The sequence below is a fragment of the Chlorocebus sabaeus genome, chromosome 2 (assembly GCF_047675955.1).
Source record: "Chlorocebus sabaeus isolate Y175 chromosome 2, mChlSab1.0.hap1, whole genome shotgun sequence".
Lineage (NCBI taxonomy): Eukaryota > Metazoa > Chordata > Mammalia > Primates > Cercopithecidae > Chlorocebus > Chlorocebus sabaeus.
This window is the reverse complement of record NC_132905.1, coordinates 30128427-30152726: the sequence shown is the minus strand read 5'-3', so window position 1 is coordinate 30152726 and position 24300 is coordinate 30128427. Positions and strand designations below refer to the sequence as shown.

Here is a 24300-nt window from a genome sequence, read left to right as displayed (position 1 = left end):
AAAATTGATTTTTAATTTGTTAGATAGTTATTGTGAAATGCTCTTCTGTGTCTGCATAAAGCTTGGTAAGCAATAATTTTGCTTCTGTCTTGCAGCTATTCTGTACTGTCTTTTCAAGTCCTCTGCCAACACATAGAGTTCAAAGTCTCAGTATTTCTCACCTGGACTACTGGACTGTTACAGCTTCCTACCTGAGTTACTTTTCTTTGGATTCTCAGCCTCAAATCCATCCTTGACCTGGCTGCCAGATAATCTGTCTGATATGCAGCCTAGCCCCGGCATCACATTTTTTTACTAATTTATCTCCAAACACATAAATGCTCTTTATCGTCTGACCACAACTCTACTTTGTTGTTGCTACCCCCTCTCTCTTTTCTAATTCCTATTAGACTACTTTTTGTTTGCTCTAACTCCTGCCATGTTAGCTCACCTCTGGTTCTTTTCCCAGTTTTCTCTGCTCAGGATTCCCTCTTTTCTTCCCGATCGCTCTATGTTCCCCACTCCTCCAGTTCCATCTCGAATGTTACTGTATTACGTGACAGCATATTATCGGTGCCTTAAGTCAGGAAGCAAAAAACAAAAGACAAATCAAACAAAAGTAGAAATAACAAAAAAACAGGTGGCAAAGCAATCAAACTAAAAGACATTATTTCATTGAAGAGGGAGCCAAGTTAACTACAACAATATCAGATGATGACCTAGCTCTTGTGTCATCTTCTCTTGGAGAATTTTCTAGGGATTTGGGCCCAGAATGTGTTGCGTGTTCCAAATAATCACCCAGAATGGAACTTCTATATTTGTTTGTAGACTTGCTCTTTTCCATTATCTTGGAAGCCTAGTGAGATCATTGCTTTGTGGTATGAGGTAGGGATTAAGATTAGGAGAGTAGTGAGACATTGACAGTGTTGGGAGAAGGGAGAATACTGCATATTGTGTGGCATTGTGATTGACTGGTATAGAGAATTTCTAGAACTGTAGTTGACAGTTAAAGATACCAGGTATAGCTGCTTTGGCATGAATAGTAGAGCAGGAAGATTATGTTTGCACGTTCTGTTGGAAACATATTTGATCATATTTTAAACTTTTTAATGACTCTTTATCTGTTTGTAATTCAAGGAAATAGTAAAAAGTGTTTAGTTATTGAAGGGAAACATAGCAATTTTCTATTTATACAAATTTTAAAAAGTGGAAAAAATCTTTGTGTACAAAGAACATCTCCTTAGGAAAAGAGTAGTCCCTCAGGGACTTGAATTTACTTATGTCATTTTTACCCAAAAAAGGGATAATAAAACAAAACAAAACAAAACAAAAAAACCGTTGGCATACACATTGAACTAATGTGTCTTCCTGGAAGCCAAGCTAAAAGCATGTGTCTAATGACTGTGCAGTATTTAAGCTAATGCAAGTGTGATTTACATTTTTCAGGAATGGACAAATGAGGTTTTCAGTTTGGCAACAAACCTGCTGGCCCAAAACATGTCCAGGGATGCATTTCTGGAAAAAGCGTAAGTCACTCTAATTTTATTGCTAAGGGCATTGCTTCTTCTGAGTCAGTTTCCTTTATCCTTTGTGAGTCTTCTGTTTATGCCACACTGACTTCTCACACTGATAAACATAAATTTTCCTTTGGGATTTGTTAGAGAACCAATACCTCCCTGGTTCAGAATTGGAAGACTTCCAAGAAAGATTGCTCTTTCTTCCAAGCTGCACATCCCTGTTACACCTGGGCTGAGCTCGCCTGAATGTCAGTGCTTTTGACACACAATAAAGAGACACTTCCAAATCCTGGCAGCTGTGCTCAGAACTAAAAATTATTAATTTCAGATAATCCTCTGCTTCTACATCTGCATGTGTCCTCTCAATTATTAATCTGAGGAACAGCATATGTTCCTCATTTCTCTAGAGTTACAGATCTCTGATAGATGCTACAATACCTTTCCTGACTACTTAAATCAATAGGCTGATGTCCTGATTCCATCCCATGTAGATGATCCCAGCAAGTGTTAGTAAGAAAAGAGAAAGGATCTAAAGGAAACAGAAGAAGGAAAATAAGGAAAGAAAAGCAAAACAAATTGCCAGATCACTCTGGAATTACCACAGCCTTTCTAAAGCTTCTTTGACCAAGGAAAATAATGACTTAGGCAAGATGAGCAGCAAGGAAAGCTGGTTGTGTTCATTTTGGAAGCTGTGGCTGGTCAGGAGGTTAGGAAGTCTTTAAATCAAAACCACAAGTGGAAACATTAATAGGTGGTCCTCTATTTTGTTTAACAGAGTTGTCTTCCCTCTTCTTATGTAAGACATACCCATCATTCCAGACATAATACCTCAGCCACATTCTTTGTTTTTTTTTTTTTACTCTTCTGTGAATTCCTTTTGCTTTTAGTCAGTATCTCAGGTCTTCATTTAAGGGCTTTTTTATGGGATTGCCTCCTCTCCTGAGTTTGTTACCTTAAGGACTCTTCCTTCATGCCTCCACCTCTTCCCTTCCTTTCTTCCTGTTTCTTTTTACCTTGTCTTTGATTTTATCATCCTTCTTCTAGAATATGTTTTCCAGGCAATGTTTCTAGAACATTTGTTCTTCCATGCAATATTAGTGAAAGGGGACACAGAGGTACATAACATGTTTTATCTGAAACATAGCACGTTATTGCTAGTTGGCTAATCAATCTCTACTACAAATGTCTATTCCAGAAAGATGTCTCCCTATGAATAGCTACTATGCACATGTCTTTTGGTGAACATATTGTGAATATTTTTGTGGCACACATCTAACTTTGGGATTGCTGGGCCATAGTGTGTGCAGCTTCCTGAAGTAGAATTCCTAATGTATGCATCCATCAACAGTGACCTAGAGTTCTCATTCTGAGAATGAATATATAAGCAAACAATAAGCAAAATATGGTTAGATCTCAGAAACATACTATTGAGTGAAAGAAGGCAAACAAAAGAGTATGATTCCTTTATGTAAGGTGCAAAAACAGGCAAAAGTAAGCTATGCTATTTGTAGTCAGGATAACAGTTCGCTTTGGCAGGGAGTTTGGGAAGGGCTTCTGGAATGCCGCTAAAGTGATAACATTCTATTTCTTAATCTGGGTGCCAACTGTGGAGACTTGGGCAGTTGGTGGAAATGTCGCAAAATGTACAAAGGCATGGGGTGTTTTGAGTGTTTGTTATTCTTCAAGAAAAAGACCTTTTTTAAAAAAATCAAACCCTTGTTTTTCTGCTTCTCCAACAGCTATACTAAACTTAAGCTGCAAGTCACTCCAGAAGGGCGTATTCCTCTCAAAAAGTAAGCTTTGTGAGCATTTCTCATTATTCATTTTATTTTCCTCAAAGATCTGAATCCGTGCCATGGCTCTGTTTTGTTTCTCCAGCAGCCTAAGTGGGAGTGTGGAAATGCGTGGTAGCCCCGTCCTCCCTCACACATGTCTCATGTCAGTGCAGCTGCTTTCCTCATAGACGTCTCCCCGGGGCTTCCCTTTCCTCTGGCATTATTTTCAAGAAATACCAAAGCAGGAAGTGGGTGGAGGAAGTGGAGGGACCCTTGCTGCTAAAACCAAAAGGCCATCTGAGATTCAGATCTATTCTGGGAGTGGAAATTGGCTGACCTCAGTGCCTCTTTCTACCAAGATGGCTGTAGCCCTCAAGCATGGGTTGCAACCTCAGATGCTAACTGGAGCCAGGCAGGGAATATAAATGATGAAACAGGTCAGGAGGAGGAGGAAAAACTAAAGAGCAAACCTTGTCTAAAGGAGACAACAGCTCATCTCCACCATATATCCTGTGGGACTGGTGAGCACCTGGTATTAGATTGTCTAATGTCTTTATGGAACCCATAAACCTAAATTAGTATATTAAATTGTACAGTACTTAAGTTTTATTTTTAAATCAAATTAGTAACCAAAACAAGTCCATCTCTAGGTCATATTCAGCCAAAAGTCTTTAACTTTTGACTTACAAGCTACTAGAAAGCTTCTGCAAATAAACAAATTAAGCCAAGCACAGTGGCTCATGCCTGTGATCCCAGCACTTTGGAAGGCCAAGGCAGAAGAATTGCTTAAGGCCAGGATTTTGAGAGCAGCCTAGGCAACATTGTGAGACTCCATCTTCGTAAAAATTTTAAAAAATTAGCCAGGTGTGGTGGCACATGCCTTTAGTTCTAACTACTAGGGAGGTTGAGGTGGGAGGATCACTTGAGCATGGGAAGTGAAGACTGCAGTAAGCTGGGATCATGCCACTGCACTCCAGCCTGGGCAACAATGTGAGACCCTGTCTCTAAAAAAAAGAAAAGAAAAGAAAAGAAATAAAAGAAAAGAAATTAATTTAAAAATAAACAGAAATTAAAAATTAAATTTATTAATAATGCAAGGTACACCTTGGGGCAATGGGTAGTAGTAGCAAGGGGACAGAATTAATAAGGATGTTTATTTTAGCGCTTAATATAATACAATATTTTTTAACTGGGTCAGCACCATAGTCCTAAAATATTTATTTTTTACTGGATACCTTAATTTTAAAAAGCACACAGGTTGATGCAAATGCATGGAGGAATGTATCTTTTCATTCTTTAAATATGAATAACAAATAGATTTGACTGAATGGAATATTTTGAGTTGGCATCATCTATTAGTGCTGTGATCCATGTGCCACTTAAACCTGTCTCCTTTGTTGTGTTCACTTCACAGCATATATCGCTTGTTTTCAGCAGACCGGAAGCGAGTTGAAACTGCTTTAGAGGCTTGTAGTCTTCCATCTTCAAGGGTGAGCATGTTGTGTTATGCTATAGTCTGAATGTTCAGCCCCTCCAAAACTCCTGTTGAAACTTAATCTCCAATATGACAGTTTTGAGAAATAGGGCCTTTAAGAGGAAAATAAGAGCCTCCATGATTGATGGGTTAATGAATTAATGGATTATCATGGGAGAGGAACTGGTGGATTTATAGGAAGGGAAAAACAGACCTGAGCTAGCATGTTCTTCCCCTTCACCATTTGATTCCCTGTGCCACCTCTGCCAAAGTGGAGAGTCCCCACTAGCAAGAAGACTTTTGCCAGATGTGCCCTTACGACCTTGGACTTCCCAGTCTTTGAAACTGTAGGAAATACATTTTGATTCCTATATATTATACAGTTTCAAGTATTCTGCTATATGCATCAGAAAACAGAGTAAGACTGAAAATTGGTACCAAGAGGTGGGGTTTTTGCTCATAACAAATAGCTGAAAATGTAGAAGCAGATTTGGAACTGGGTAATGAATAAAGGCTGAGAAAAGTTTATAGAGCAGGCTAGAAACAGTCAAGACTCTGATGAGGCCTCTTTTTACTCCTATAACTCCAATCAATTATTTCAATCTAGAATGACCGTTGCTTTTTGTAGATAAAAAAGTTACCTAATAAGGTAATATTTTTTAAATAGCCATAAAAGGCTAACATTATCAAGATGACAATTTGAAATGTGGTTTCAAACTTATTCACAATAAACGCTTCTTAATGTTTTTTTTAAGATACTAGCTAATGATAGTGTTGAGTTAAGAGGCGAGACTCAACTCTGGTGGTGGGGTGTGGACACCGGACCAAATTAAGGACCAGCTAAAATGGGGGAGCAGAAGCAGCTTTCCATAAAATATGCCCATGTCAGTTTACCATTGCCAGAGCAACACTGAGGAATTACTACCCCTTTCCACGGTAATGACGCCATGACCCAAAAATTACCACCCCATCATAGAAATTTCTGTATTAACCACCCCTTAATCTACATGTGATTAAAAATCAGTACAAATATAACTGCAAACCTGCCTGAGCTGCTACTCTCAGCACACTGCCTATGGAGTAGCCCTGCTCTGCGGGAACAGGCATGGAGCTGTAACACTGCTGCCTCAGTGAGGTTATTTTCTTCTACCCTACCACTCGCTTGTCCTTGAATTATTTCCTGAGTAAAGCCAAGAACCCTTGCAGGCTAAGCCCTACTTTGGGGCTTTCCAGCCCTGGGTCAGTGTGAAGCCATTATGTTTAGGAAGATATCTGAAATATTGATTTCATCTCACCTTAGCATTTTAGAATGTTTAGTTTTAAGATTTATAAGCTATGTACACAATTAGTATGGTGCTGTGTGCTTATTAATAAATTTACCTACTTTACAGAGTTGTGCTCAGAAAGTTTTTACTGAGAGGGGTGCAGGATCTAACTAGTTTGGATAACACCTACTTTGCTCATACGGTGGTAAAGTAAGTGAGAGGACAAGCATGTAACATGCTTTTTGTTTTTATGCCTGACACATACAAGGTACATCATGTATATTAACCACCTCAAATGAAATAATTTGCTTTCATTTTGATTAATTTCTACATTACTGGCTCTAAAATGATTTATTACTATTGTTTCTGGAAGTCCATTGCATAAAACTTTTTTCTCATGCAGAGCTCTCCTTTCTATTACAAATTATTTTTATCTTAGTATCTAAGCAACAAGGAAGCATTTACCTTAGGATAACATATAGGAAGAAACTTTGAGCCCCTCAAAATGTGCCAGCAATATTCAAGTTGCACTGAATAAGGTTGCAAAGCCATTCTTAGACTTATGATTGAATTATATAAGTATTGAGTGCTATGGTTAAGTTTATCAGCCAATTATTGTTGTGAAAACTTTTCCAAACAGCAAAGTTCATTAACAACTTTGGTAGGTCACGAGAAAGAAATAAGAGCACCTCTCCACTATCACCTTTCTTCTATAGGTGGAAAAAGCTAATAAGGCTGCAAAAAGTGAGCAGAGCTGTGGAAAGGCTCCCCCAAAACATTTTCACCTTCATTTTACAAAGCAAAATAAAATATTTGAACCTGCTTGCTATTGCTTTTTTGTTAGATGCTTTGGAGTAGGAACAATATAACAATTAAGTTCCTGTCCCCGACTTCAACAAATATTTCTTGAGCACTTACTATGTGCCCATAGGCATTGAGAATATGGTGGTGAAGAAAATGAAACTCAAGGTTTCAAGGACAATAGAGTCTTCTGGGGAAACTAGCCAATGAGCATGCCAACAAACGAATTTTTAAACTGGAGGAAGTGCTATAAAAAGAAAGACTGGAGAGCTACTATTGCAAGAAGGGAAGCTCATTCCAGAAAAAGAAAACAATGCATGCAAATCCCTGAGGCTAGAAATAATTACCCTACTGGGTTTGAGCAACTGAAAAAGACCACTGCATTCAAGCATAAAGAGAAAACCTGAGAGATGGATTTGCAAAGACATGCAAAGAATTCTTTTTCCTTTGCAATCACTTCTGATTTTACCTTTTCTGGATAACATCTCGTAAAATATAATAATCAAAATATTTAACTTATGAATCTAGCTAAGGGAAAGAAGGAATAGAAAATTAAATGCATCAACCAATTCCCCGTAAATTGTAATTTTCTAAACAACTGGATTTTGACCATTCAGTCAATAAATATACATTGCGTAATCTACTATGTTTATTATATGTTCAAACTACCAGACCAATGTCAATTGCAGACAAATTTAAAAGGAAAATGAGATTCAAATAACAGCAGTTTGTTTAAATTGGAAAAATTATCTCTAACAAATTAAATGTAATGACAATTATCTAAAGTTGGAGATAACTTTAAAAAACAACCTCTATGCTAAAACTTTGAAAAATTATTATTCATAGTAAAGTATAATTTACTTGGATGACTTATAAAATTAGAATGCTTTTTAAAAATCTAAAAAAGACAGTTTCAGAGCTAGGAAATAAATGTTTCTGTGAACTGACTATGACGAATCAAAACTCCATTTTAAATCTCTATGAAAATTTCATTTCTACATAACAATGACTCTAGAAAATATCCATTAATTAGCAAAAAATGTTGGTCATATTGACAAGAGTTATTTTAAACAAACCACGGAAGAAAAGGATTATATAAATCATAGATGGTTCTGCATAAATGGGAGCGTATTTTGTAGCCAAGTCACTTAAACTAGATTTAATTGTGCTCTGTAAATAGATATATTACCAGAAACACAGTGGATATCCTGTTGAGACTTTTTTTTTTTAACAGGATCTTTGTGCACATTGTTAGGGATAAATAAGGTACTTGAACTTGTATCCTGGTTGACATGATCCACTAGAATAACACGTTCTTTAGAAGGTACTACTCTTTTGAAATTACAGTTGCTAGCCTGAAGTTACCCTAATTGTTAAAAGGTAGTACTGAATCCAAAGAGAGAGACAAAGCAATTGCCGTCCTTCTATTAACAACCCAAACATATTTTCCAGTGAGACCCTTGAAAACTGTTCCGTATTCAAAAAATTACCACTTTACCCACAAACTTTCTGAGAACTGAAAATATTTTATTTGCACCAAATTCCCTTGATTTAAGGCTTATTAACTTGAAAAGAGCTCAGTGACATTTGGAATTGTATAGTAGTCTTGCCATAGCACTGGCATATGGAATTGCATTTTAACGAAGAAGATCAGGAATAAACCCATGTATTTGTTTCAGATAATAAAGTTTACTGTAGTTGATGGGCACACATGTAATACAAAGAGAAATTAATTATTTTAAATTTGAAGAATTAGTATAAATTTTAATAAATACTATGAATAAAATGTATAAAATGACTTCTGTGTGTAACTGTAGTATGTTGCCTTTTTTCTATGCCTTACATCCTGAATATAAATCAGAAACAATCATTTTTGTATTTGTGATTCTTAATATCACTAACATCAAAATTCTACTTTAAAATCACATTAACTATTCAGTTCATTATGAGTGATTTACTTGTAATTATTTTGTGTATTCCTTGGCTAATTGGCTAATTCAATATTTTATTTATAGTTTCAGAATAAAAATTTTAACAATATGTTGAATTTCTGAATTTACTGGGAAATTGTCCATCAACTTGTCAAGACAAACAAATCTATATGTGGACTTTATTCATTAGAGTCTGCTTCAATGAATTAATATATTTTAAAATAACATTTTTTCTGAATTTTTTTTCCGAAATTTAAGTACCCTTTTCTCGTATAATTATTTTTTAAATCTAGAAAATGCAAACCACCATCCCAAAACTAATAGGAATATTTAGTGTACTTGCTTACAGTGTAAAGTATAGAATTAAGCAACTCAGATTCAAAATATAGTCATTGTCACCTCATCACACCCATTTGCTCACCCAGGACCTTAGACAAGTTTTGTAACCTCCTAGCACCTGAGTGTTCCTATCTATAAAAGTAGTACAGTAATAATGCCAACTGCATAGAGTTGATGGGCTTACATGAAAATATTCAAGTAAAGCTCATAGAACTATGTCTGATATACTGTAAATGCTAATTATTATTCTCATTTTGAGTATTTTTCATATGCATATATTGGGGGGATCTTGTTTTTATTTTTAATTTGGCATTTGGATATGACATTACCAGGCCTATGAAATCTAGAAATGCAAATGCCACCAGTGCTACCACCAAGATTGTTAAAATTTTTCCCTTGGGAGTCCTTGTATACAAGCATGGTATTGAAACAATTCAGTTTTTTCAAGTTTGCCAATACTTTGCAGTTTCTAAAATAAATGGGTCTGGTTCAGATTACTAATTTAGATTATACTAGCCTTCTTAAGTCATCCTTCAAAAAGGTCAAATAACAAGAAGTAATCACTAACAGTGCATTTTATATTGGGTGCCTGATGTGATGGACCAAGTCCTGGATTAAAAGGGAAGACCCAAGGTCTGATATCATCTCCTGGGTTCATCCAGCAAACATTGGTTAGGTATCTACTATATGCTGGGCACCATGCTGGGAACACAAAGGAATTAAATAAGAGATTGTCATGTCACTCAAAAGCTCATAGTTCAGTAGAAAATAAGACATATAAAAAATAAAGGAAAAGCTGTGGAAGGATGCAATGACGAAGATAGATAAAGGGAGACTGTGAACACAAAGAAAAAGTAGTGTCATGTCTAGCTGATGTGGTCAGGAAGGGTTCACAGAGGAATATTTGAACATTGGGTAGGATCTTTAGAGTATTAGACCTTGGATTTCCTCCTGGACAAACAGGAAAAATGAATCCGTGCCATTCACTTCACCAAGTTGTGAGATCCAGAAAGAGAAAGTATGTGAATTAGCTTTGTGAATTTCAGTCTTGTTTAAACTGCAAGGAATTAGGGATTATCCATAGCTTTTACCTAAACGTCTCCCCTATACCCTTTCATTTTAGCTTTCAATGATGCTTACTTATTTTAACTCCTCTTTACCGAACACTTTTTTTTTCCATTTTCACCTACTAACCCCAAAGACTTTGGGGTATCCTCATCAGTCAAGTTGGGCAAAAGAAAAATGAGACAAAGAAAATCAGCTATGTTGAAATGTTTTCTTCTTTCAATATGCTAATATCCAACTCGCAATGAAAATAATGTTGTGTTTATTCAGATTATCTCATTAATTTGACCCCTCCTAATTCACAGCTGGTGCATGAACAATGGTAAGATTTTAGTAAAGCATATTGTTCCATCAAATTATGTGTCAGGACTCTTATGTAAATGATGTTAGTTAAATCTGATATTTCAAAGGAAATAACAGCACATGAGTGTTCGCTGTCAATTTCTCCACATTTCTCAATAAATTACATCCATTCATTTAGTAAATATTTATTTGTACCTACTCTATGTGGCACACTGGAAATAGAGCCATTAACAGACAAGACACATGTCCTAGCTCGTGTGCATCTGCAGATTAGCAAAGAATAGAGAGAATTGTATAGCTGGGAGCACAATACAGTGAATGTTGAAATGTGAGACATGCAAGGTGTGATGTGTGCACAACTGGAAAACAAAACCCAGTTCAAGGGGAAGGCAAGGCTTTCCAGAAAAAGAAGTTATAAACTGAGAGGGGAAGGAAAATAGAGGTCAGTAAGTGAAGGATGACAATTATTGCTCTCCTTAGATCAAATTAATTTATGTGTATGTTGGATGAAGTTGGTAGAAGGGGAAATGAGGTGAACTCTATTTAGTAGGGAAAATAGGAGAACACACTTGGGGTTCATAGAATCCAGTAAAGCTGGAAGCACTTGAGTTGGCCAGCAGTGCCATTGAGCATGTTCTCGCAATTGATTTTAAGTATTTCTCTTCCTTGTGCCTAACAGCCAATAAGTAAGGTAGATAGGGTCATTTTCATCTATTAAAACTATTTACAGAGCTCCAGGTATCCAACTTAGAGAGAGGGTGGAACTGAAAAGTGTGCAGTCTCCAGCTAAAGAGATTTCTCTCTTTCTATAAATCAAGTGGAATTTTGGAAATGTGCTTGCAGGTTATACTTGTTCCCTTTTTATGAATGCCAAAATACTAATAAAACAATTCACAAGAAGTCCCCACTGCTCTTGGATTTGACCACTTGTGTTTATTTCAAAGTTTGTGCTCAAGTAGCCTGAGTTATAATGACACAACACATCTGTGTATAATGATTCATGTATTGTTTGGTTGTCTCAAAATTCTGTTTTGCAAAATAGATTTTTTTCTATCTCTATACATGGATTTAGAAAATGATTTCATTCATTCATTCCACAAATATGGGTCTTCTGCTATCGACCAAGTGGTGAGCTAAGTTCTCTTATCTGTTTGCAAGTGGTGAACAACTTCAGACAATAATTTTTAGACATTTGTATAACTGTACATTTCAAAACATATGAAAACAGTAAAAGGAAGGGTGTGTTCTTTTGTTTAAGGGTTTGAAAAATAAAAATAATCACATTAACACGTACCTGAAATAGGAAGACTGCATGAAAAATGTCCTTCCTGTTAACAAAGGCTTGAATACATGCTTCCGGTTTCCATGGCAGCCCAACTAAACAGAAAAATAAGTCATAGAAGTGGCCTTTTATATCAATGACTTGCTTCCTAAACAACAGGACCAGGAGCAATCAGTGGAAAAATAATGACTAGTGCTGTCCTACTTGTGAAAACTGTTTTACAACTTATCAGATTATTTAAACCAGAGGAAACATTGTTTGAAAAAAAATGACACAAAATTGGAATTTATGTTTTCATTTTGTCTCTGTCTGTCTCTACGGTAATTACTTTAAAAAAAAGATTCAAGTTAAAAAAAAAAAAAAACTAAAAATAATTCTGCCAAACAGACTATCTTTCCTAGGTGTAACTTACTTTAGAAAATGTATGTAGGAAATGGCGTTAACATCCCTTTAGCAGGAGAAACTTCTTAAGCTTGAATTAAACTGAAAAAGCCACAGAAAAAAGGGTTTGAAACCCTAAAGTCGGTGTCCAAATGAATGCTACGGTTGACCTCATAGGTGTGTTATGAATGTTTACCCTTACCTCCAAGAAGAAAAGGAAAAAGAAAGGAAAGAGAGGTGGAGAAGGCGAGGGAGGGGAGGAAGAAGGAAGGGAAGAGACAGAGAAAAAACAGGGAGGGAGGAAGCTGGGGAAAGAAAAAGACCATTTGCTGACTCTGTTGTCTTGTTTCCCAGAATGATTCAATACCTCAAGAAGATTTCACTCCAGATGTGTACAGAGTTTTCCTCAACAACCTTTGCCCTCGACCTGAAATTGATAACATCTTTTCAGAATTGTAAGAGTACACATTTTAACCCACATCTTTTTCAGCTTTCATTGATTCTCAGGTGACTAGAGCAGGACTTTGAGTGGTAATTGGAGATGGAAGAATATCATACACTATGTTTAAAAGCAATATTCCTGTGTGATGTTTTGGATAGGATCATACAATCTTGCCCATGAGGTGCAACCACTGCTTTCAATGAGTACAAGTTTGCTGTGATATATTGTCGGAGGTAGTTGTTTTTGTATGCTCAGATAACTTTGTATGGTTGAAGGATTATGGGTAGAACAGGGAGTCATCTTGGCTAAGTGGAGATAGACTCATGTCGCAGGAAGAACTCTGAATTGGGAACCAGTTAGTTTATCTCTCTGGGCCACATTAGCAACATGAGAAGTTTGGATTACTAAGAACCCCCTTAGCTGAAGAATTATTTGCTTTTATGTTAGAAATTATAGGCCGGGCATGGTGGCTCAAGCCTGTAATCCCAGCACTTTGGGAGGCCGAGGCGGGTGGATCACGAGGTCAGGAGATCGAAACCATCCTTGCTAACCCGGTGAAACCCCATCTCTACTAAAAAATACAAAAAAACTAGCTGGGCGAGGTGGCGGGCGCCTGTAGTCCCAGCTGCTAAGGAGGCTGAGGCAGGAGAATGGCGTGAACCCAGGAGGCGGAACTTGCAGTGAGCTGAGATCCGGCCACTGCACTCCAGCCTGGGCGACAGAGCGAGACTCCGTCTCAAAAAAAAAAAAAAAAAAAAAGAAATTATAAACTTATATTAAGGCGTTACTTTTTTTTGAAAGATTAGAAGAACAAAAGGAAAAAGAAAGAAAGAAACCAAGGCACTAAGGCAAATATGGGGAAAGTAGCAGTTTACCTTTCCTGAAATACTGAAATCTACATGACAGAAAAACAATACAAAATGTGGTAAACAAAATAAGGGTTTCTTCAAATGGAAGACAGGCAAACAGTACTGCTGAAAATGACATTGCATATTCTTGCTTTGTGCTGTTCATTGCCATCGTATATTTATTGAACATCTGCAACATTTGTACCACTGAATTTGTCTTTAGATGAGCAATACAATTGAAATGGGAAGTTTGAATGATATGTTGAGGAGTTATAGTCTCTTGTTGAAGCTTAACTGTAACTTTTAAAAATGCTCAAACAGGTTGTTTACTTTAAGTAATGATAATAAATACATCTTTAAATGATTAGGGATATGGAGTTGGATGATTAAACCAAAAATTTACTGTGATAATCAAAAAGCCTCTGTGTTCCGTTTAGAGTGGTGCACCCTTCTGCACGTGATGCAGTGTTTTTCTACTGTGAGTTTTCTTACCCATTTGGTATTTTTCAAGAGCATTGGGTTTTAGTGGTAGCAATTGCACAAGATATTTGCAGCCCATAGAGGTATAAAAATCATGTTTTTAGGGCAAGATAAGAGTTTCAAAATAGCATTTTCTTATCAAGCATAGCAAGATTTTATTTCCCTAGAGTTAAATGCAAATATATGAATGAAACTTAGTTTTAAAAATTCTTATTTATTGGTTTTTAACTGTTTTTAGTGGTGCCAAAAGCAAACCATATCTTACCGTTGACCAGATGATGGATTTTATCAACCTTAAGCAGCGAGATCCTCGGCTTAATGAAATACTTTATCCACCTCTAAAACAAGAGCAAGTCCAAGTATTGATTGAGAAGTATGAACCCAACAGCAGCCTCGCCAAAAAAGGTCAGTACTTCCTTTCACACCAAAGGGAAGCTCTTGTTTCTGATTGGGGGTAGTCACACCCTGGGAGTTAGGAACACCAATGATTATTAGATTAGTTTCCTCTGTTTACAAAGGCCTCACTTTCTGTCTGAAATCACTTGGAGGTTCAGTGCAGTAGGTTTTTCTTTAAACTTCGGTGTGTGATTTTTTTGTCCTTGTTGTTATATTTATGAATGCATGTAACATATTTTTTAAATGTCTAATCCTGTTTTGTTTCAAATTCACCCAGTGACTTAATGCATATTTCTCATACAGGAAATTTACTATCTTTAGGTTACCCTTTTGGATCTTTTTCTAGAAAGTTCTGTGAAGTGGCCCACAGATTTTTCTAAAGTTCTAAAACTGAAGAGAATATTTAGTCTGTGAGACTCTTATCTTCTTCCAGTATACACTATCTGATAAATTTTTCTATTTGGGGAAATAGTCTAAAATTTGGCTCTCTGTGTAGAAAAACTTAGTGTTGTAAATACAAAACAATCCAAAAATTGATAACCCAAAGGCAGCTCTAAGTTACCTGGAAGTTTTTTTTTTTTTTTTTTTTTTTTTTGAGACGGAGTCTCGCTCTGTCGCCCAGGCTGGAGTGCAATGGCCAGATCTCAGCTCACTGCAAGCTCCGCCTCCCGGGTTCACGCCATTCTCCTGCCTCAGCCTCCCGAGTAGGTGGGACTACAGGCCCCCGCCACCTCGCCCGGCTAGTTTTTTGTATTTTTTAGTAGAGACGGGGTTTCACCGTGTTAGCCAGGATGGTCTTAATCTCCTGACCTCGTGCTCCGCCCGTCTCAGCCTCCCAAAGTGCTGGGATTACAGGCTCGAGCCACCGCGCCCGGCCACCTGGAAGTTTTTAAGAAATTCATATTTTCGATTCTGGGAAAATGAATTGCCAAAATAAGATCATGAAGATGTAATTACTGCAAGTTTTCAACTACATATGGCAGCACTGTCCCTGAACAAGATCTTCCACTGCGAAGACTAACTCTCATCTGGATTGAAATATCTTCACCAAGAATATTAGTGTGTTATCACTAATGTTATTGCAGATTGCCTAGATATTCCATAGGGAGGAAAATAAAGTACAATTAACCAATTTTTGAAAAGAAATCAATTATATATTAATATGCAGGCATTTTCTAAAGTAACATAAATAGCTCTAGCAAGCTTATAGTCATAAATAAGAATGATTATCATAAAAGTAAATTTAAAAGTCTTTTAACCCATTATATTTAATCTGGAACTGGTCCTCTAAGTGGAAAATGAAAGCATGAAGTATAAATGGGCCCAGGTGCTGTGGCTCACGTCTGTAATCCCAACACTTTGGGAGGCCGAGGCGGGTGGATCACTTGAGGTCAGGAGTTCGAGATCAGCCTGGCCAACATGGTGAAATCCTGTCTCTACTAAAAATACAAAAATTAGTCAGGCATGATGGCACACTCCTGTAGTCTCAGCTACTCAAAAGAGGCAGGGGAATTGCTTGAACCCAGGAGACGGAGGTTGCAGTGAGCCGAGATTGCACCATTGCCCTCCAACCTGGGTGACAGAGGGAGACTCTGTCTCAAAAAAAAAAAGAAAAGAAAGACAGAAGAAGAAGAAGTGTAAATATAAAATCTATTAATTATATCCTACATGCTACTACTTGGGAATTTTTAGATGCAATTTTTTAGTTTTCATTTGTTTTCTTGGTGAAGCACTTTGCCTTAGTTGTTGTCATCATTCTTACTGATGCTGTGAAGGTGAGATTAGTTAAAGGAAACAACTAACCCAACAGTATGTCTTGGCATGGCCAGGCCTGCCCCTCCAAACCTACTTAAATAGGTTGCCCTTTCTTCTCTAGTACACAAGAGATGAGATTTCCCCTTATCATGAAGCAGGGCACATCTTGGAGGTTTTGCCCAAGTAGCGTAGCAGTTCTCTTCTAAAATCCAACCTTCTCCAAAAATAACACACACATTGTTACAACAAATCCAACAACACTTCTAAAAACCAGTTAGCCCATGACACTAGGAAAACAAAAAGCTTTTGTGAAACCAGTGAAACACTCCAAAGTGTAAGCCTTTTCCTTTCCTCCTTCCTTCACACCACACTGCTGATGGCCCAGGCTTCAGCTGGTATCTGATGCCTCCATACATCATCTTCTGATGACTTGCACAATGTAGAGGGTACAAAGAGAAAACATTGTGATAGATTACTGTAAAACCCTATAACCCTAGAAAAACCCATTTTGATTCTAATGGAAATTAAGATGATGTCTCCTAGCATTTGCAAAATTATTTAGTGCCATTTTATGAATTTCAGATCGAAAGAGGCACACAACATATTTTAAAATTTAAATGTTTTAAAAGCAACGTTATCTGTTTTTCCATACCTTAATATGACATTGATCACAAAACCTCTGTGTCAACCTTAATAGCAGTATAAAGAAGCAACATAGAATAGTGGTTCCACTTTTGAGTTTCAAAGCTGAGATCCACTTCACTAGTTATATAGCCGTGGTGCTTAACTTCTCTATGCCTTCATTATTTCATCTTCAAAATTAAGGACAGAAGAATTCTTGATTCGCTTGTTGTAGATTTGAATTAAATAAAACCTGCAAAGTATTTGGAAAGAAGAATCTGGACCTGTGTAACGCGATGAATAAGTGTTAACTCTTCTCAATGTTTTGAAGTGTAGTGTGTTGGTTTTCATTCCTCAGGAGTTGTTGTCTATTTTTTCTAGGAGATCACATGATTTCTGGGCCTTAAACTTTCTTTTATTTTCCCCAGCACCTAGAAGATGCACTTGCTCATGATGAAATCCTTAATGTAGACTTGCAGGTAGGATCTAATCAGTGACCCACAGTATTTGTGCCCCAACTGATCACTTAAGAATGTTACCTAGTGGTCTCTGTAGAGAAAAATTTTGGCTAATGCCATCTCTACCTAAAGCCTTATCTAGCACGTGGGAAGGACAGAGGCTTTGGAGTCCAACAGCTGGAATGTAGCTAATGGGCCAGCCACCTGCTATCATATAATATGCATCCTCAGTCACCCCAGGGGACTCCAGCACCAGTTGAGAAGTTCTGATTGGCTGTATCTGTAGCTCCTTCTTCTCTAGAATCCATATGAAAGAAATTCAACTCTTGAGGAGTTAGAAGTCAAATTACAAAGACCTTAGTAGGGTCATTTCAGCTCTAAGTCATGTACATAAAAAGGGACTCATGATAGCTGCCTTGTTTTAGGATAAAGTGAGATTGTGTCTGTTAATGTTTAGTTCAGCACACAATAGTCATTCAGTAAATGGCCTAAATTGTTACTATCACTGTTTAAAGCAGGCCAAATGGTACTAGAGGAAGCACACAGTCTCCCGTGTTCTAGTCTTACAAACTCAAACTTACAAGCCAACCTAATTAAGTCATTCATAACTTCAGTATTTAATAACTCTTCAGTGAAAGGCAAGAGGCTACAGACAGTGACAGACCCAGAGATAAACCCTATGTCCTTAGAGATTTGCACTCCTCTTAAATGTGTATATATTATATATGTATAATTCTATATTATTAATATGATATGTAAATATATTACTAATCTAATATCCATAATTAATATCTAAATATTACTTCTTGAAATCCAATGTGCACCTGAATCACCTGAGCCCTTGTTAAAATGCAGATTCAAGATTCTGCTTTTCTAACAAGTTACTGGGTGAGGCAGAAGATGCTGAGCAAAGGCCCACACTGAGTAGCAAAACTCTAAAAAGTACAGAGAAAAGTGCAGTAAGCATAAAGATAAAGGGATTTCTTCCTGTAGGGGACAGTTCATGGAAGTGATAACATTTGGGCTGAATTGATTTTAACACAGATGAGCTACAGACTTTAAAACTTTAAACTTTTAGTCAAGTAGTTAATACATTTGGATCAATAAACACATAAGAAAATAAGTAAGGAAGCTTAATATTACATTATAATTTATTCTGCTGCTGCTTTCATTTTAACTGTTTTCAGATGTGCCCAAGTGTTAGTTAAATTGGTGTTGATCTCAGTGCTGATCAGGAAATTAAGTCTTATTTACCTGAGAAGGGCACTTCCATATAGCCTATACTTGTTATAAAATGCTAAGCATAAGATACACACATAATATACATAATAGAATATAAACATATATAACATATATATACAACATATATATACATACACAGAGACACACACACTCTCTGATATCAAGAAACATATCTTAAAGTGGGTATTAAACAAATAAATAATATTCAAACCTGACATATGCTGTTTAGCTTTTATTTGCATTTTATATAATTTTTACATAAAACATAGACTTGAAATTAAATGAAAAATTTTTAGTGTCACCAAAAGCCCAAATGCCAAAGCCGACCATAGTTTAGCTGACTAAAAGGGTGACACATGGAAGTATGAAATGAAACTCCAGAAGAGACAGTAGACTTTGATCCTCTGAGGACCTGCTGTAATTAGCATGTCAGCCGCATCTCCATGCTGAAATTTCTGTTTCGGGAGATGTGTGTGTTGGTTATAGATAATCAGAGGATTTCTGTGCAGTCTAAGGCTGGGTCATGTGTGTGGGTTCCACAAAGAGAGAATTTGAGTCTTGTCACAGAGGATACTATTCTCCTGGGAGTTTGGTTTATTTTTGCTATTTAAAAATCACATGTTGAAAAATACCGTGGCCTCTGGTCAGCAAAAGCTTCCTCCTTTCCATGTTGTTTGCACCGTAGACTTAGATATTCCTGGCACAGGAAGATGCAATGACCACTGCCTCTTGAAAACAAAATGTTCATGAATGTCATACTTTCAAGATCAGTGTCTCCAAAACAGTTATATTTTTAATCCCTTAAACTCTTCAGATGAAAGACAGTGAGTAAAATTAGCATGAAAAATAAAATAGTCTATAGTCTGTAACTTTGGTAACAGAATGCAGACTTCAACTTACATATCTATGAACGAAGGTCAAATTTTACTTAAACTGCCAAACCAAAAGAAAACAGTAATTTTTTTCATGCTTTTATTCTGTGAAGATCAGGTGTTTGTGAGTGTTTGTTAAATAATTGAATTAATGTAGCAGATTATAATAGCAGATGTTTCAAACTACCTTCCTCTTAGCATCAGTTCTTCCTCCTAAATTTTTATAAGGCATACTATACAGAAGTATCCCCACTTTGTTGTAATTAAATCATAAAAACGAAGCTATATAATCCCTTTTAGTGACACTACTCACTGAGTTAATAGTTTAATAGTTGAAATGAATTCAAAATTATAATGCAAAGCAATTTGGTTTTAAGCAAAGCAGTAGCAGTTCAGATATAGCAAGTGTTTTAGCTTTTTTTCCTTTAAATAGACCTAAGCCAATAATGATTGTATCAGTAGGAAAAAAGCCCTATTGCATTTTCAATATAGTTTTATTTAAAGTATTATACAATTGAGCTATGTTCTCTCATTGTCAACACCGAGAAATAGGCTGAGAGTGATAGAAAGAGACTGGACTTGGGAAACTTGAAACCTGTAGTTTTAGGTAGACTCCTCCAGTTGAAAAATGGCAGAAATTTAACTCAAACTAAAGCACTGAATAAATGTACTTGTCCATATAAGCAAAAAGTCAAGGTGTTAATGGTTTCAAACATGACCATATCCAGGAGCTCAAGTCATGTCATCAATAATTGTCTTTCTTCATCTCTCATCATTTTCTCATACTGGCTGTAGTTCTTGGGCAGATTTTTCTGAATGCCAAGAAAGCCACCAGCAGCTCCAAGCCTATAGCTCACCAGTCCTAGTACACAGAAATCCTTTTTACTCATGGTTCCAATGAAAGTCCCAGAATCCAGGGCATGGCTTCAGTCACTCAAGGCCACTTCTAAATTAGAATCACAGTGTCCTGAAGGATGGGATAAAAATAAACGGACAGGCTTAAGTCATATGACTCCCCCAAGAGCCCATAAGGGGTCAACTACCTAAAGCACAAACCACATGGACTGACAATTGGAGAGAGATGGTTCCCTAAAATTCAACCAGGATATGCTTCCTAGAGGAAGGAATAGTGGTCGCTTGGCAGATAAAAGAGAGTAGATCACACTAAAACTGGGTCAGAAATCAGTCATTCAATTATGACTCTTTATTTGGCCTTACCAAGCCATTTAACTTCTCTGACTAGCCCTGCACCCTAGTTTTCTCAACTTTGAAATTATTTCCTGAGAGAATTACCAGAAGAATTAAATAAGATGCTTTTGGTAAGAAGGTTACATATATTCATTGTTGTCGGCTAAATTGTCATTGACCTGAACTAATGAAAAGTAATCATTGGCATTTATGCCAAATTATTTTATAACATTTATGAGTCTAGAAGTGAGACTCAGAGCCTTGGGCTGAGGTATTCCTGAACATTGCTGTTTCTCATCTAACAGGCTTATTTAATGTACTACAGTTAAGGATAAGAATAATCATTTATTAATGAAACTTGAAAAAAATATGGCATGTCATATCTGTGCACAAAAGTCCTTTCTGACTCAATAATTCTTTTCTATACCTTTTTATTAAAATGGAATTATAGTCATAAGAGTAAGGATGTACACTCGACTCTTGCTGTTTACTTCATTATCACTTCAATGTAGATTTTTTGAATCATATTTTTCCAGCACCATTTCACTTTACTAGGTAGAAGTTATAAAAACTAATGATAGTGATGATTATAATCTCTATTTTCCATCCTTGAAAGATCAAACATGCCCAGATTAAAGAAATAGGCTGGCATGGTGTCATGATGAAACCAGTAAACCTCAGGCAAGAGACTTTACTTGTGTGCTTCAGGTTCTTCATCTGTAAAATGGGATGAGACCAGCAATGTAGCAGACACCTGTGCTAGTCCCATGTCCCTTGGCACTCATGGTTCCAACCTAGCCACCTACACACTTGTTAACTCTCCAGGGCCTTCTGTCAGTCCATCCACAGCCAGGCTACAATTCCCAGGGATTGCATGCCTCAGGAGTAGTTGAAGAATAAATACCTCATCTTCCATGCCGCTTGGGTTGCAAAGTTCTGATGTGTGTTCTCTGCTTTCTCCCAGAGTTCCTTAATGAGACTGAGCCCTAATTGACCACAGCTGTAACCTGCTTCATAACCTTCTCCTTCTTAGCTGCCTTTCCTTGTCTCACTTCTCTTCTCAACTGTTGTTTCATAGCGTCAACTCCCAAAAAAGCTACTTGTGCTCAAATCCTTGTCTCAGATCCTGCTTTTGGAAGAACCCAAACTAAGACAAGCACTTTTCTATAAATGGCCTTAAGGGAATCAAAAGTGTAAGATGGGTAAGGTCAGAGTTGCTGAGCATTGAGAGAGAAAAAAAAATGGAAAGAGGCTATGCCTCATCATTCCTGCCAATCTGTCACGTTATTGTCTTCATTGTTTCCAATCATGAAGCCCTGGCCAGTGGCCTCAAATAATAGATTTCTAGTCTACAAAGGACTTAGCCATTTAGCTTAGCCAAACTGTCAGGTTATTAGAAGAGGCAGTTTGCAGAAATGGCAATGTTGGGACCAATACCCTATTTTCTTTGTCCCATTGCAGATTTCTTCCTGCTACTCCAGACATCCACCTAGGCACTCCATCAGGACTTGCTTAGAAAAAAGTTGCAACACAGTCCATTTAGTAGTTATTGATCGATATCTATAGCAGTGGTTTCTAAACTGGTCCTAGACATAGCACCCTTTGTTTGTTTCTTCTAACAAAGTCTCATGAGAAAGGCCAATATGTAGGGAAAATCTTTAAAGGTGCTGTCTTGGTGGAATAGAGGGGAGCCTGGAATACAGGTGATGGTGGCTGTTGCCCTACCACTGTCTCCCCTCCTGACCCACCCCATTCTCTACAGGGATATCTGCCCAAACCCTGGGATATTCAGGATGCTCAGTTTAAAAACCACTCCTCTGAAGAAAATACTGACTAGTTTAAAGATCTGCCTTACAATTAAGGTAGCATCCATTTAAGTCATTTTATATAGATTACCTACAAAGTAGTTGAGGAAATAGAACCAAAGTGAATCAACAAAGTCAACACAAATGAGATCAATTTTCTTCCCAAAAGACAAAAACAGAGGAAAACTATATGATGTAGCCAATGTTTTTCATGCCTTAATTAAGTTACTGCACTGAAAAAGCTGCTGAAAAGCTACTCTAGGATTTTATTGATCGAGATCTCATTTAAATTCCATCTATTGACTCTCCAGCCTCTGCGGAGGGTTACAGAAAAATGGCATTGTCGTCCCCGAGTGCATTCCAAGTTCTTCTTAACTTCATGTTTGGTATGTTCATAGACTTCTCTGAAATATTTCACATTGCCCAAGAATGGAATGTAGGAACCTAGTTTTTAGATTCCTTCCTGGGCAGGGGTCGTCGCGAGAGACCACTCGACACGGAAGTCACAGTGGAGAGATTTATTGCTAGCGCGCTAGGGTCCTATGTCCGAAGTTGGCCACAGGACCCCGAATGCTTGTTACAGACAGTTTATAAAGGCAAAAAACCACAAAATTTTACAAAGCTTGAGGCGCAAGATGATTGGAGCAGGTTATGGCCTGAGCGAGATGTCTTACTTTAATTGGTTGGTTTGAACCTGGTTTGAACCCGCGCGGGGTATTTCCCGGACTTGTTCTTCTGTTTGAATTCCAGGAATTTGGGTGGGTGTTTTAGATAGCCACACGGACATCGGGCGAGTGCTTTAGATGGCCACCTGGTCATTGGGTGGGTGCTTTTAGATAGCCACCTGGTGTGGCTTTTCTAAGCTTCTAAGTTTCTAAGTCTAAAAGTCTAAAGGTTTCTAAGTTTTTAAAGTCTATAGGTCTCTAAGTTTCTAAAGGTTTCTAAGTTTCTAAATCTATTTTCATTCCCTCCTCTTTTTGTGACCAAGAGGCTCAATCTTGAGCCTCCTCTTCTGTCCTGAGGGCTTGGTACTGTTGGGTTAGGACCATAGCCTGCACAATGTTTAACTTATCTTTAATAAAGGCGAGTAAGCGGTTAAGTATACACGGCCCCGAAAGTCAGGATGAGCATGAGTAGGATAAAGGGGCCTAAGATAGTGTAGACTAAGGTGCTGAACTAAGGGGACTGGCTGTACCAGCTTTTAAACCAATTTTGTTGAGACTTTTTTTCTTTTTTTTTTTTCGTTTGTCTAATCTTTCTCTTAGTTTTGTCATAGAATCTTTAACCACTCCTGAATGGTCTGCGTAAAAGCAACATTGTTCTTTGAGGGCTGCACAGAGCCCGCCTTCCTTTAAGAAGACAATTTTTAGTCCTTGTCGGTTTTGCAATACAACTTTAGACAGAGAGGTTAGAGATTCTTCAAGTTTTGAAATAGAGTGTTCTATGGCTCTAAGGTCCTCATCTATGGCTGCCCTAAGTTGTTGCAGATGGTAGCTACCACGTACTAAAGCTGCTGTTCCGGTCCCAACCCCAGCTGCTACCCCCACTCCTAGCATTACAGCGAGGGTGAGTGAGACAGGTTCCCTTTTGGGTCTACTATAAGCTTTCTGTTCATACTGGAGGTCAAAGGAGTCTCCAGAGTGATAGTATACTCGGGGAACAACCTGTACTAACACGCAGTAGTCTGTGCTGTGGTTAAACGCTGCTGTGGATACACAGGGAGTGAGTCCAGTGTTGCAAGCCCACCAGTCTGTCCCAGAAGGGACCAAATAGTGATTGGAGCTAGGCACTGTCAGAGTCTTGTCACAGAGATGCTGATGGCTAGTGGGCACCTTTCCTATACAGATTCCTGACCCAGAAACTTCAGCCAGGGTCAGCTTTTTATGCTGATCCCATGCACATCCAGTAGGATTAGTGGAGTTGGTGAAATTATTAGTGGAGGCAATGCCCTCATAATAAGGGGGGGCTGTCGCTAGGCACAGCCAACAAGAGGAGGTGGATTCTGGCCTGGTCTGGTTCAAGGCAAAGTAAGAGCCCTTTATGAGATTAAGGAGCCTGTCACCTAAGCCCGGAGAACTCAA

General features: G+C 37.6%; 1 protein-coding gene across 4 annotated transcripts in view; it reads left to right on the top strand.

The window, feature by feature from the left end:
* PLCB1 (phospholipase C beta 1) overlaps positions 1-24300 on the top strand; it is a 761313-nt gene that overhangs the window by 511940 nt on the left and 225073 nt on the right. For all 4 annotated transcript variants that reach the window (XM_008018384.3, XM_008018395.3, XM_037990865.2 and 1 more), the window contains exons 5-9: positions 1426-1505; positions 3236-3289; positions 4686-4761; positions 12467-12567; positions 14121-14287. In XM_008018384.3, coding sequence (XP_008016575.3) covers positions 1426-1505; positions 3236-3289; positions 4686-4761; positions 12467-12567; positions 14121-14287 — 478 coding nt within the window. The remainder of the gene's footprint in view (positions 1-1425; positions 1506-3235; positions 3290-4685; positions 4762-12466; positions 12568-14120; positions 14288-24300) is intronic.